General features: G+C 55.6%; 1 protein-coding gene across 1 annotated transcript; it reads left to right on the top strand.

Annotated features, from left to right (window-relative positions):
- Positions 1–1,003: 1,003 nt before the first annotated feature.
- On the top strand, positions 1,004–7,650 carry LOC132244173 (uncharacterized). The gene is made up of 12 exons (XM_059715216.1): positions 1,004–1,957; positions 2,212–2,342; positions 2,657–2,785; positions 3,182–3,261; positions 3,415–3,517; positions 3,617–3,712; positions 3,903–4,010; positions 4,436–4,571; positions 4,993–5,087; positions 5,265–5,417; positions 6,180–6,327; positions 6,989–7,650. Exons 1-12 carry the CDS (start codon positions 1,240–1,242, stop codon positions 7,120–7,122), a joined length of 2,031 nt encoding a protein of 676 aa, XP_059571199.1. The 5' UTR covers positions 1,004–1,239; the 3' UTR covers positions 7,123–7,650.
- The last annotated feature ends 6,272 nt before the right edge of the window (positions 7,651–13,922 follow it).

Below are 13,922 nucleotides of genomic sequence, written 5' to 3'. Positions count from 1 at the left end.
ATGTGTGTAGGGTGCAGGAGCTGGGCATGCTCTGGATGCCACCCCCTGCTGAGGCCATGATGAGAAATGTTTCTCCTTGAACTCTGCATGTTTTATCTCCAATCCAGAACATCATTTCTCACACGGGTGTCGTACCTCTTCCCAAAGCTACCTGGGACAGGGCTCCCCTCCCCGCCAGGATGGCTGGAGCGCGGTGTGGACTGGACCCCGGTTACAATCCACTTAGAGCCACCAGTCTTGATGTCGCAGAGCAGGACACTTGGTCTTTCCTGGGCACCAACACGCATGGAGTAAAGCTGCAGGCACAAGCCAGTAGCGCCTGTGATGTGGAACAAGGCCAGCGCAGGGTGGCAGGACTTTCTGTTGGGTGGCAGGAAAGGACCAGGAAGAAAAGATCAGGGAAGAAGAGGGGTCCTGGCATGGGCAAACAGAGAGGGGACTGGGGGGGGGGAGGAGAGGTGTAGTTTTGTTTTGGGGGAAGAGGCTGTGCACAAGGATGGCTTCCAACAGGATGGCATAGTCCCTTTCAGGGGTAGGCGTCCCCCCATCGGCGGCAGCGACTGCAGCTTGAGGCAGCGAGGGACATCCATCGGAGGAGAGGCAGGAGACCTTAGTCCAGAGCCGGAGGGAGGAGTGCGGCGTCACCAGGGCCTGTGAGCACCCGCCCAGCAGCGCTCCATCCCCCAGGGCAGGTGAGGGGCCTGCAGCGCCGGGGGGGCTTCCCGTCTCTGTGCAGGAAATGTAGAAACGGGCAGAAAATCCAGCCCCTGCAATGTGGGCACTCAGCCCCTGGTGCTCCCTCACACCACTTCCAGCGGGTTGGAGACATCCCCAGGTGCTGAAGCTCCCCACCCCTCCCAGCCCAGCCAGTGCTGCCCAGACTGAGCGTGCAGGGAGCCCCAAGCTGTGGCGCTGCTGGGCTCCTGCAGGTCCCAGGCAAATGGCCCCTGTCCTCCTCTCCTTGGCATTCCCAAACGCATGGGCACTCAGCCCATGGCCAGTCACGTGGGGTGAGAGGGGAGTAGAGGAGCAGGGAGCTGTGTGTCCAAACCAGCTGCAGGTCTTGGACCCTAAGACAAGGGCTCTCCCCACCTGCCAACCCTAGTGCCAGGGAGGCTGTGGATATGGCTGTAACCCAGGGTTCACCTGCCTGTGTCTTGGATGAGCAGAGGAGGGGGTGGATACGTGTGAAGGGGATGCTTTGAACCCCAGTGATAATTGCCCCTGTTGGGTGCCAGGATGGACAGGCTGTGGCAGGTGCTCAGGAGGAGGTCGGCCAAGGTGCTCTCCATGGGAGAGGAGAGCAGCAGGGAGCCTGGGCAGGAGGAGCGGGGCCCCACCTGCCGTGAGGAGGAGGGGCCCATCAGGGCAAGGAGGTGGCTGTGCCCCATCTGCTGCCGAAGTAAACTGGCAGCTCCCAGCGGCAGGGGAAAGGAGGGAAAGAAATCAGCCACCTCCAAGTCCAGATGGAGGTGGCCATGGGTGCGCCTGGGGAGGCGGGAGCCAGCGCCATCACAGCTCCCGGCACCCGAAGAGCCGTGCAGCTCCCCTCCTGGGTCATGGGGCAGCCTGGAGCCCGGCCCTGCAGCCCCGCAGCAGGAGGCAGCCCCGTGCCGAGCCGGGGACGAGGGCCCAGCTGCCCTGGGGCAGGAGCTGAGCCAGGCCCACAGCAGCCCCTGCCTGAGCCGCAGCTCCTCCTCGGATGACTGGCACATGTCCCAGGAGTCCGGGAGCACCAGCCCCAGAACCAGCTCCTCCTCCTCCTCCTCCTCGGACTCTGAAAAGTCCCAAGAGGCCCAAAGCACCAGCACGAGCACGAGCAGCAGCTCCTCCTCGGAGGACAGCGATAGCTCGGAGGAGTCCAACACCACCAGTTCGACCAGCAGCTCCTCCTCGGAGGACTCCAGTAGCTCCCTGGAGTCTGGGACCAGCCCGGCCCCCGGTGCCACCTGCACAGGTGAGGGGAGCCGCTGGGGCCAGAGGTCTCAGCACCTTTCACTAAGCGAGGCCACTTGGACCCTCCATGGGGCCGGGCAGGGGGATCCTGGCCAAGGTGAGGGGGCTGAGCCGCACACCTCCCTGGCACGTCCTGGGGCAGACAGGGGACCCTAGTGCTGGTGGTGGGAGCACGACACCATCTCTTCCCCCGACACCCACTTCCCTTCCCCTCAGGGGCACACGAGTGACCTCTCCCCTTTCCTCCGTGTGCAGTGATTCCCAGCCCAGCCGGCGAGGAGCTGGAGGAAGAGGAGGAGGAAGAGGAGGAGGAGGAGGAAGATGGAAGGTCCCCGGAAGAAGCTGCCCTCCTCCTTGTGAAGAAACACCTGCAGGACCCCGGGGAGGTATGAAACTGCCCCAGCGGAGCCGGCACCCAGTCAGTCTTCCATTCCCCCGTGCGGCCCATGGCAGGAGGTCACCCCCTGGGACCCAGAGCCCGCAAGGGAGCCCCGGGGCGCTGCTCGAGGTGGGTGTTTGTGAAGCCCCAGCTGCGTCCCTCCCTCCACGGACACTGCCCTGCTCTTTACAACACCTGCCCCGAGGAGATGCATCTCAGCTCCGTGGGGGCAGAGGAGGCCTGAGTCCCACAGGGGGCTTGCGGAGGAGCAGGAGGCTCCTGGCTAAGAGCCTGCTTTAGCCCTGGTCTCGCTCCTGGTAGATGCTGGACGGGAAGGACAGGCAGCGCTTCCTGCTGGCCATCATCAGCCTGACCATCGCCGCGGACCAGAGCAGAGAGGTGGCTGTGGAGCTGGAGGACCTGAAAGCGGCCGTGCTGGAGAGGATCGTGGTGAGTAGCACGGGATGGTGTGGGGAGAGGGAAGGAGAGGAAATGTTGTCTCGTGACACCAGGAAGGAGGGGAGAGGTGGAGCGGGATAAGAGAGAGAATGGCAGGCGCGCCTTTTCCTGGGCATGACATGGGGGTACTAGATGAGGGAGATAGTGGTCGATTCCTGACCTGGATGTTGAGCGTTGGGCAATCCTGCATCTGGAGGGCAGGGGAGGGTGGGATCAGGAGAGGTTTGAGTGCCATGCTTGCAAGGCCGTGGGAGGCAGAGGGCCAGCCCAGCTGGGTGGGTGGGAGGGGGCTGGTTGGGATCCTGCTGCCTGCGCCTGCAGCACTGGGTGGTCTCCCGTGGGGGATGTGGCTGATCCTTACCTCCCTGTCCCCTTTGGGGCTCACAGGACCTGATGGAGACCATCTCAGTGGAGGGCGACCGAAAACACATCCTGGCGTACAGCATAGACGCCATCCGCTGCCTCAGGTACAGGGACCTCTGCCTGACTCTCCTGACTTTGCTGTGGGCCAGGGGGATCCCCACTGCTCAGGCCCAGCTTTCCAGGCTGTTTCCTGCCCACCCCAGTGCCACCGCCGCCCCACATAGCTCAATCTGACGCAGGCTCCTCTCTCCTCACAGCGACCCGAAGCTCAGCCTGGAGCCAGCGCTGGAGTCGCGCCTCCTGCGGGCCACCGTGGAGAAGAGCTTCCTGGCCATAGGGCGTGAAACCCATCGAAACCAGGTAGGTGCCCCTGCCACTGCCAGGTCCCACAAGCCACCCCCTGGCAGGAGTGGCCCCAGGCTCCGTGGCACTGACCCTCGGGTCTGCCTCCCCTTTCAGGTCGTGCAGCGACTGTACGAGGAGTACCTGGAGGGCCTGCTGTGCTGCGTCTTGTCCAGCGCCCCCAGCCTGGGCAAGCTCTACTCCATCTGGGAGGTGAGCACCGTGCAGAGGGGCTGGGCTCGGGCCGGGACAGCTCCTGCCCTGTGCACTGCAGCAAGCCTCTCTCAAAGCAGAAGGAAGATGGTCAAGCCCGAGCTTGAAACCTGGCTCCTGAGGAGGAGGACCCCAAGGCTGCTGGGTTCAGCAGGGCATGTGCCCTCATCTTAACATCTTCCTCCCACAGCACTTTACATCGTGGACTGAGGCGCCGGATGCCCAGCACCGTGCACTGGGCATGAAGATCATGACCGGCGCCATTGCCTTTGCTGTGCAGCTCCTCCCACAATTTGAGGTCAGTGAGCCCCTTCCTTCCCTAGTGTCCTGGTCCCCTGCCTTTGCCAGGGCCCTCCTGGGAGAGTGGGGTCAAAGCTGGACAAGAAGCTTCACTCCAGGGCTTTGCTTCTGCCTCAGTGGTGCCCCTGACTCTTTACGGGTCTCTTTTCCATGGCCTGCTCTGGGCATGGTCAGCCCTGGACATAGGGCCTACTAGCCCTGGAGCATGAGGCACGGGGAGTGATCCTGGGGCCCCGAGCAAGTCCCTGGGCTGCAGGTTCCCATGGAAAGAGAGGGCTGTCATGCTCTGGCACTGTGGTCTCTGCCTTCCTGCCCTCCTGCTGGGTAATGCGGAGAGGTGGAGAGAGAGAACTGTGCCTGGGGATGTATTGGGGAAGGAAGGTGGGACATGCATGAACTGCCTGATTCTCTCCCCCTGCTTAGGGCTCCCCTGACATACTGGAGGTGGGGGACATGGCAGCCCGCCTGGGTCTGTCCATCAACGACCCGGAGGAGACCATCAGCTGCAAGGCCAGGGCGTGCATGTATTTGCTCGCTCAAATCCTCCTTCATCAGAGGGGTAAGGAGACCCAGCTGGAGTACAAGGCTCCGATGCCAGCAGTTTCCCTCCAAAAGCCTGTTCCCAGGTGCTGGGCCAGACGCTTTGTCTCCATCTGTCCATTCCCAACCTGGGAACAACTCAGGGTGTCGGCGTTAATGATTTGGGCCTCTTCACCTCAGCGCCGAGCTGTGGTACTGCAGCCTGTGCTAATGCACCCATCCTGGGTGTCTTATGCGGGAACCAGGGAGCCCATCCCCAGGCCCCCAGCCCAGACTGGTCCCAGGACACGTGGTGTCCATTGACTCCTGCAGAACAATGACCTTCCTGCTGGGGCCCTGCCCTTCATGGTGCCAGAAGGGCAGCCAGAGCCCCACTGGGTGGACATTGAGCACCAAAGCTAGGATGGCAGCTCAGAGCCATGTGTCTCCACTTGTCCTAGGCCAAGACATGCGAGGGGCAGAGGAGCTGCGGTGCAAGCGCCAGAACGATCAGAGCCAGGTCCAGAAGTACAGGGACCTGGCGAGAGTGGGAGAGGTGAGGCTGGTGTGTGTGATGAAGGGGTTCGGAGAAAGGCTTGGTGCTTGTCTCCAGCTGGCAGGGGTCTTCCTGCGGTGGGTTACAGCCTTGCAAGTGTCCAGGGCAATGTGGTGCCAGCCCCAGAGATGGAGCCTGTGTGTGGGTTGTAGCCAGCCTTGTGTTCTCCTGTTTCAGGGGCTGAGAAAGATCTTGCTGGAGGAGCAAAGGAGAGCTTTCCTGCAGAGGGCCCTTCATGCAGTTCGCAATGGACCGATGCACATCAGCCAAGCTGGGCTGGTTTTCCTGTATGCAATCTTGGGGGAAGCCGGCCGCTTGATGGGGCACAAGGTCAGCAGCCACGTTGGGGAGTGCGGGGAGGGAGGAGAGTGAGCTCACGGCCCCTCGGCTCTGTTCCACGTAAAGTTGCTGTCGTCCCATCACGACCTGTTGTGTGGGGACAACGTGGAGCAGAGAGAGGTCACTACACACCGGAGTCTGAGCTCTAGCTCACGGTGGGGCCCATTTGTACTTCGCAGACTAACTCAATCAGTGACCTGCCCCTGTCTGTAAGGTGCAAATCTCCCTTGCCTTCTGAGCAAACTGGCCTTGAGGAGAACGGGAGGCCTGCCAAGTGCCTTGGAGAAAGGAATGAATTAATCTGCCTAGGCAGGATGGCACCAGCCTGTCCTTTGCACATGTCATGCCCCTGAGGGTCAAGGTCTCTTGCCAGGCCCAAAGATACACAGCGTGTTCCCTCAGGACAAGCTTCCCATTCCCAGTCTGCAGTCAGGAGTCTTTAGGAGGTGCACAGGTCCCCGCACGGCTCCATTTCTTCTCCTGCCCACGATCCTGTGCTTGCTCTAGGGAGAACGGAGGATTCAGGCACTTGGCGCTGCTGATCTGCCCCATTGCCCAGAGCCCAGAGCTGCCACCCTCTGTCTTTACCGCGATTTTCAGAAAAATGTTGCTCAAGGAACCTGCCCCCCATTTCCCTGAGCTGTTGCCAAGACCCCTTGGTTTCAGTCCAATCCCTGCCCCATGACCCCTCCCCACATCCCCTGTCCTTTCTGGGTGTAGGACAGGCTATGACCAGCTCTTGTACCTCTGCAGGAGAAAGAAATCCCCATCAGGGTCCTGAATAAGGTCTTCATTATCACCTACCTGAAGGAGCTGCCTAAAGATCTGCAAGGGCACAGCCTGCTGGTCACCTCCTCCAGTGCCATCGCCTCTCTCCAGCCGCCCACACTTGCTCCTGCAGGTACTGTCCTGTCCCCTCTGCCGCTGGGGAGCAGGGAGCAGTGGGAAGGGAGGGGGAGGCTCCTGGCACTAACACAAACCTGCTCCCTGCCGCGTGTGGGCAATTCTCCCCTCTGCCCTACAGAGTCCTGTCCTAGGATCCGTCCTCCGCAGGTCTTTCCTTTCTTTTCTCTCAATGGCAGGAGCCTTTCCTCGTGCCCTGCTGCCCCCGGGTAAACCTGCCCTCTGCCCCGGGTGGCATGGGTGGGCCTGCAGGGTGTTGCCATCTTTCATGAAGGAGCCCCGGGACCTCTCCCAAGTGGCTGAGCCACCCCAGGACAGGGGGGACCCTCTGCCTCCTGTTAAAGGCTGCTGTCACTCCCACAGTCGGAGACCTGCTTTCCCTTGCTTGTAGCTCTCTCAGCCATGGTCTTTTTGGGGCTGGGGTTGTCCATTCAGAGCATCTACCTCATCTTGAACGTGGCTGGGCAGTGATGCCTAAAGATGTTCAGCTTCTTCCAGGCAGGAGGCTAAGCACCATCTATTTTTTTTCCCCTCATTCAAATGTTCAGGCCTTTGTGTCCTGGGAAAGCTCCCAGTCCCCACTTCCTCACATCGCAGCCTTGTATCATGGTCCCAATGCATGGATTTAATCTTCTGCTGCTTTTTCTTACGCTGCGTAGCAACACCTGCAGACCACCTCAACCCTGACAGCACCTCCATGAGAGAAGATGACCTCCCCAACCTCACCGGGAGCCCGATGGCTACAGAGAAAAGCTGCAACAGCGCTGAAGCCACCACACACGTCACCGACTGACAAGTCATCATCCAGTCTGAGCCGTCCGCCACAGCCAAGTCAGCCTCTGCAAGAGGAGCAGCCTGAGAAACCCTCGTGGTGAAGAACTTGAATATCTTCCAGACCAGCTCTGCAAAGGGCTGGGGAAAGACCAGGCACCATGAGTTTGTAGTGCCCAGGTTGCCAAGTGGAGGATGCTCTTGTTGTGTGGATGGCATTTTGTGACCCCTGCCTCAGGGCTTTGGCCGGTCGCCATTTGGGGCCAGGAAGGAATTTTTTCCCCCTTCATTTATGGAACCAACTTCGGGGGGTTTTTCGCCTTCCTCTGAGGCATCGGGACATAATCAGACCATCCCGGCGTCTGTTGTGTTAGTAGCCTGTCCTTGAATCCATCGAGAGCCATTCAGGGAGTGAAGAGAGCAAAGGCATAAACCACGTGCACTGTTGAACATAGATTTAGTGTAATGTGTCATGTTGAACATAGATGTTATAGAAACTAAGAGGAGATGTAGGATAATAAAGTTAAGCTTTAGTTTTCTTTTCTTATAAGTGTTGGTGTTCATCTCAAATTCCTGTGTGAAATACAAGCTCATGACATGCAAGGTAAGAAAGAAGACAAGATGATCCATTGCTGTAGAGAACAGGGTCTACAACACACAGGAGAAACCTGGCATGTTTAGCTCAGAAAGTCAAGGTCGAGCTGCCTGAGAAACTGCTAATACTGTTCAATTGGAAACCACGTTTATTCCTCAACAAGTCAACGTTGGGTGGTCAGGGAGGTGTTTCAAGAAAGTGGCAACGGGAAAAGTTCTCTCTGCTCCAGGTTGCCGAGGTGCTTTGGGTAGATGTGATATGTCTTAGGAGATATAGTTGGAAAAAATGTTCTTTGTAAGCTTTTGGGCACAAACACCCACTGCCACAACCAATAACTGTTCTCTAGCTTGGTCTTTGTCAAGAGCAGAGGGAGAAATAGAAGAGAGATGGGGATGGGGAGTATGTTTCAGGAGCAATGGCTTTGTGGTGCTGAAGGCACTCAATGGGAAGGGAAGGACCCAGCTGTGAATCCCAGCTGGAACGCAGATTTCTCCAGAGTCTTTTCATTGGAATAAGCAGGGCCCTTCGCTACGCAGTATATTTTTCTGGTGAAAGTACAATGTGTACAAATGGGCCCTTGTAACAGGCTTCTCTGAATAGCAGGGGACAACCCCCTGCCTGCCCCACTCCCCCTGCGCGATCCATGGAGCCCATTCCAGGCTAATATTTGTACCAAGTCACTGGAGTCAAGATCTCTCAGTCATGGGGGCTGTGGGGTTTCTGGGGTTTTGAGCTGTGTTTGTTTGGTGTGGGTTGGGAAGACCCAGCTCTGTATCCATGCTGCAGCACAGGGAGCTTCCCAGTCTTTTCCACTGGAATAAACAAGGCCCTGGGGAATAAACCCACTTAGCCGCCCCCGGCACTCAGGGCTAGATCTGGCTTGCAGGGATCCGCACAGTCTGGATCCAGACCCCCGCCTGCACTTGTGGGAGCAGTGGCACCCGTGGTCGGAGCAGATCGGCGTCAGCTCAGGGAGCCTCAGGGATTCACGCAGCCGTCAGTCACCCCCCAGCGCTGCAGCACACGTCCATGGCGGCTCCGCACCCTGCAGTTCAGCGGCGGTTCCTCATCTTGTCCCACCCCAAATCCCTGGCCCCTCCAGGAGCCCTGCAGACCACAGGACATGGCTCTGGGGACTGGATCCAGCTCACCGGCCGTATTTTTGACACCCTGCTAGGAGCTGTTCTCACCAAGCTTTGAGTCACTGCTTTGGTTCTTATTGACGCCTCTCTCCTCTTCCCCCTTGTCCCACATGCGACCCCCAGACCTGGTTATGGCTCCCAGTACTACTCACACTGACACTGTACAAAAGACAGCATCCCTGCCTAACTCTGTTGCTTTTCCCTCGTTCAGCGTCCCTGGGACATTTCCTCCCAGCGTTGCACTGGGAGCTCCTGGCTGGTTGTTTGCCCCCCTGACCTCAAGCACGTGTTCACAGTCACTGCTCTCGTGTGACATGTGAGGAGCAGGGGTTCAATGCCCACCCAGCCCCCTTCAAGACCCAGGACACCCAAAAGAAGGGAACGGAAAAGCTTGCACTTGGTATCCAGGCCCGTGCAAAATCTCTGCTATGCTGCTATGTTTTCCCAGCACATTTGCACTGGTCCAGACAGATGGTGAACGAGCACAGGGAACAGTCCTCTGTGTCTGAGGCAGCTCAGCAAATGCATGGCACGCCGCGCACCAGCCTCCCGCACCGACCGGAGCCTGCAAACACTTTCTCATCTCCTCAGGCGCAGCAGCCTTGCCCTGGGCTCCCCGGCACGGTGGGTGTGATCAGTGTTGGTGGGGGAGGAGGAGGACGTCGTCGCTGAGGTGCTGCAATGTCCTGACACGGGAATTATATCCCTGGGTGCACATTCACCCCAGCCCCATGGAGGGGCTCTGCCTGCCCCAGGGATGTGCTAGTGCCCAGCCTGACACCTCGGGGCCACAAGTGATGTCCAACCAGCCCAGCTCAGCTGGGACTGATAGCGGCTCTCAGCCCGGCTAACAGAGGCTGGACTCGCTGGACATGACATGTGTGTCTTGGGGTCTCAATCCCGTGTCTCCCAGCACAGGGGCACTCCCTGGCTCTGCACTGAATGGCCGTGTGTCCCAGTGTGGCACCGGCATCTGAACCTCTCAGAAAAGGCTGTGCTGAGGGGATGTGGAAGGGGAGACTGGAGCCTGAGACTCTTTTCCTCCGAGGAGCAAACAAGAAGGGCCCTGACAAAAGCTTGGCACGTGATGCACATGGGGCTGCGGCTACGTAGCCCAGCCCTGCCCTAAGGAGGGCCCTGCCTGGATGCCAACAGCCCACGGCAAGCAGCTTGTCAGGGCGAGGGGTTGTGGGGTGGGGGAGATCCCCCAGGGAAACTCCAACTAGCAGCTGCAGAAGTGCTTGCCCTGCTGCTCCACGTGCCATGGGGCCAGCTGCGCTGCTGGGCTTGGCCTCACCCTGTGCTGCGTGGCACTGGCTGCACTGGTTCCTCAATTGAGTCCCTGCAAAGAGGATTTCTACGGAGGAGCTGAGCCCCAGGGGTTGGGTGTAGCAAACATAGCCAACATTTGGCTGAAACTGGGCATCCAACATCATTTTGCAACACTGTACGAGATCTGCAGTATGAGACTTACGGGGTGGTCAAACACTGGAACCAGCTACCTAGAGCAATCAGAAATTGATTGCTTATTCCCAGTTCCCTATTTCTTACTCCCAGTGCCCAGTTCCTTTTTCAAAGCTCATTGAGACCTAATAAAAGCTTGTTATTGATGAATTAAACATCTGAAACAGAGAGAATGTCATTAGCTATGCACATTTACTAATTAATATTGATAAAAATATTCTGCATCAAGTACAGAGCCCTAAATGATGGGTAGGTTTAAATGGGATTATGGGGCAAAATCCATTTTGGGACACCTCAGACTTCCTGTTGACTCCACTGAGGGACTGTCCTTGACATCTGTGACCAGAGACTTGCCTGGCTCAAAGCGTGGTTTGGCCGTCCCAGGCTGCCAATTGACAGCAGGCTAGCCACTATGCTAAGTAGATGGACCTGAAAAAGGACCTGGATTTGGGGCTGGGATTATAGCTACATATCCTGTTTTGGGCAACCTCATGGCACATCTCTGTGCCACTGGGGAACTCTTCTGGACATCTCTGACCAGAGACTTGCCCGGGCCAAATGTGGTTCGGCCATGGCAGGCTGCCAATTTACAGCCCCCTGCATTGAAATGGGATTATTTGGGTGCACAAATTTCTCCATGTGGGTAAACTGAGAAAAGCCACTGCCCCAGGGCGCTGGGAGCTCCTTCTGCAGGGATGCACGATATGAGTGCTGCTAGATTTGCAAACACCTACGTGAGTCCAGATAAACCCAGAGATTTTCACTAGGAGTCCACAGTGTGCAAAACATTTGACTGTTTGGAGTCTTCCTGAGTTCTTTGCAACTCAAGAATTGCTCCGTTGCTTTGTTCGAGTCCAACAGTGACTGAAAGCTGAGAGCTGGCGTATCATGCCATTAATTGAATGTGTGGCCAGGCATCCCTGACTCTTGGAGCCCTGTCAGGTAATCTGGGCTCTCAGCGTTGGGGGAACACCGTGCTGCAGATCACCATGGTGTGGATCAGCACTAGATCACCTGACAGGGCTCTCAGCTGTGGGAGATGGCTACCGGACACACCGGGCTTCCTCTGCATCAGCACTGATGCTCGATCCCACAATTATACCTTCTACTCTGCATGTGGCATGGCTAGAAGCACAGTTGTGTGGCTTGTGCAACAGATGTCCTTGTGCCTTTACTGAACATCTGGCAGGGGTCTTTTGGTCAGTTGGCAGCAGCAGTGGACTCCACATCCTGGGTTAGGAACAGAGGCTCCTTGTACAAAACCCAATGAGGGATAGGAGATATTGAATACAATCTACAACGGGCAGCACTGACCAGAGAGCTGTTGAGGGACAGCGAAGCATTGAGTCTGCCCTCCTGAGCGCTCTCATCAGCTCCCAGGTCATTGTGCTGGCCATTGTGGAGTCCACTCCATGTCTCTCAGTATAGAGAGAGCCCCTCACTCTGGTTGGCTTTTACAGGCTAGAGCCCATTGCTGCAGGTTGGTGTCTATGTGCTTTGGAAGGAAGGGAGCAGAGGTCAGTCTTCTGAGTAAAAGAGGGCCAGACGTGGTGGCCAGACATGGTTCCAGCCCTTTGCCCCTTTTGTCCAATAGTTTCCTGGTCTTGCAGCACCTACCCTGGGTGTGGGAGACCATGGTTACATTCCCTTGTCTGCCTGTTCATTGAAATAAACCAAACTAAATATTTTGAAGTCCTGATTTTTTCCCCAAATAAAATAAACTCAGGAAACAAAAAACTTTTTTTTCCCCATTGCATTCCTCTTCATTTAGTAAGTTTGTTTTAATTGAATGATGGTATAATAAAACCCAGGAGAGGACTAGCAAGTTGCAAGCTGCTTTTGCCTTTGACTATTAACTTTTTTTTCAATGAAATGCTCTAGGGATTCAAAGCCAGTTTTGAAATAATTTTTCAGTGAAATCATAAGCTTCACAGTTTATGCAAAGATCAGTGAAACAGAGAAGAGAATGAATCTCTTTAAACCTGGGTTCTTTGCCGAGGAAAAACAAGAGAAGTATCGTAATTGCAGAGATTGACATACGGTGACTTAAACGACGATAAACCAGCTTCCCATGTGCTTTTAATCTGATCAAACTAAAAGTTAAAAATGTTACTTTATGTTCATATTCTTTTCAAACAGAATGTAGAACTGTAGTTGGTTATGTCTTGCTATTCAATTTTAATTTACTGGTGTGTCTAGTAGCATCCTGCTTAATTTCTCATTTTTAATTATTATAATTTTTTCTTGAACTGCGGAATGTGATTGGCATCCAGGCAAAGCTTTTCGCAAGTAAAGAAAGCTTTAGCAATGTGTGAGGACCATTTTCTCCTTAGCCTGAAGGATTAATTTATGAAGATCTATTGTCTGGTACATCTGGATCATGAATTTTGGTAGCTGAAGGAACGATCCTGCTCTCTTAGGTGGAAAAGGAGAATGAAGGCAAGTGGCATTTCCTATGAGCTTTGTTGGCATGAAAATACCAGATTGAGGGGTGTAGACATTGAACAGTAAGGGTAGAGAAGAAACAAATCGTTGGCATTAGTGAAGATGAGGGACAGAATACAAGCCTATCTCCAAGTATTGGTATTTAGTATAGGTTTTCTTTGTGACCCTCTTGCTCCATAACTGTCCCCTCGTCCACATCCATAATTGTCCTCCTTCCTCTCCTGCAGCTGGTACTGGCTACAGTTGGAGGCAGGCAATCAGATAAGGTAGATCAGTAGCTTGGTACAATTTGGGAATCCCTGTGCTCCTACAAATAAGTAGTGAGGAGCTGGAACGGGCGGATGACTGGTCTAATCCAGAAAGAAAGGGCAAGGGGAGATGGATAGTGCTGGAGTGAATAAGCACTGGAGTGAGTTTCAGTACTGAATCCAATGGAGTGTATGTCCTTCATTAGCGGGTCTTCCATTGAGCGGCCAGCTAGTCTGATTTATGTTGCTGTTCCTTGTGACCACTGCGGTGCCTCTCTGCTCTACTCAGCATCCTGTTAACAGTTTCGTGTACTTAGGTGTGTTTCTGCCCAACTGCAATCCTACATCGTGGGTCAGAGTCAGTGAGAAGTGATGAGTGCATTGATTCACATCACTGTGCCAAGGGAGCCATTACCTAGCTGTTTCTGAGACAGGTTTGCAGCTGCTTTGGGTCAGTGGAGAAATGTAGGGACCCCTGAGGAGAACAGGGAAGTGGCTCCACTTTGGTTTGCTGTTGACCATCCCAGCAATGGAGTTAAGACTGTCAAAGTGGAGATGTCTTTAGGGAATGATCTGCTTAAAAGCATGGGAAGACTGCAAGACTATAGCAGGTCAGAAATACTCCAGTAGCAGTTGGCGCATCTGCATGTTCCCGGGACTGCGCATTTGGTACTGCACAGTTCTGGCAGTGCACGGTTACTTTTAGATGCTATGTTGCTGTAGCAATGAGCTACGGTGGTGTAGCTGACCACTATGCGATGCAGCATTGGCATCACGGTTTGTGCCTGCCAATGCTGCATTGCCATAACTCGTCACAACAATGATGTAGTGTCTCATGTAGTCACTCCCAGGTAGTCTGGGTTTTTTTCCTTCAGCAGTAAATAGCATGATTTTTGGAGGAATTCACGAACAAATTAATGAATCATTT

This window comes from Alligator mississippiensis, chromosome 11 (assembly GCF_030867095.1).
Source record: "Alligator mississippiensis isolate rAllMis1 chromosome 11, rAllMis1, whole genome shotgun sequence".
NCBI classification, from domain to species: Eukaryota; Metazoa; Chordata; order Crocodylia; family Alligatoridae; genus Alligator; species Alligator mississippiensis.
This window is presented reverse-complemented; position numbering and strand designations above follow the sequence as displayed.

Excerpts from the sequence above, each read along its gene's own strand:
- LOC132244173 (XM_059715216.1), top strand. The coding sequence starts at position 1,240 with ATGGACAGGCTGTGGCAGGTGCTCAGGAGGAGGTCGGCCAAGGTGCTC. Across the intron at positions 2,343-2,656 it reads ACCTGCAGGACCCCGGGGAG|ATGCTGGACGGGAAGGACAG; the intron begins GTATGAAACTGC and ends CGCTCCTGGTAG. Across the intron at positions 3,713-3,902 it reads AGCTCTACTCCATCTGGGAG|CACTTTACATCGTGGACTGA; the intron begins GTGAGCACCGTG and ends TTCCTCCCACAG.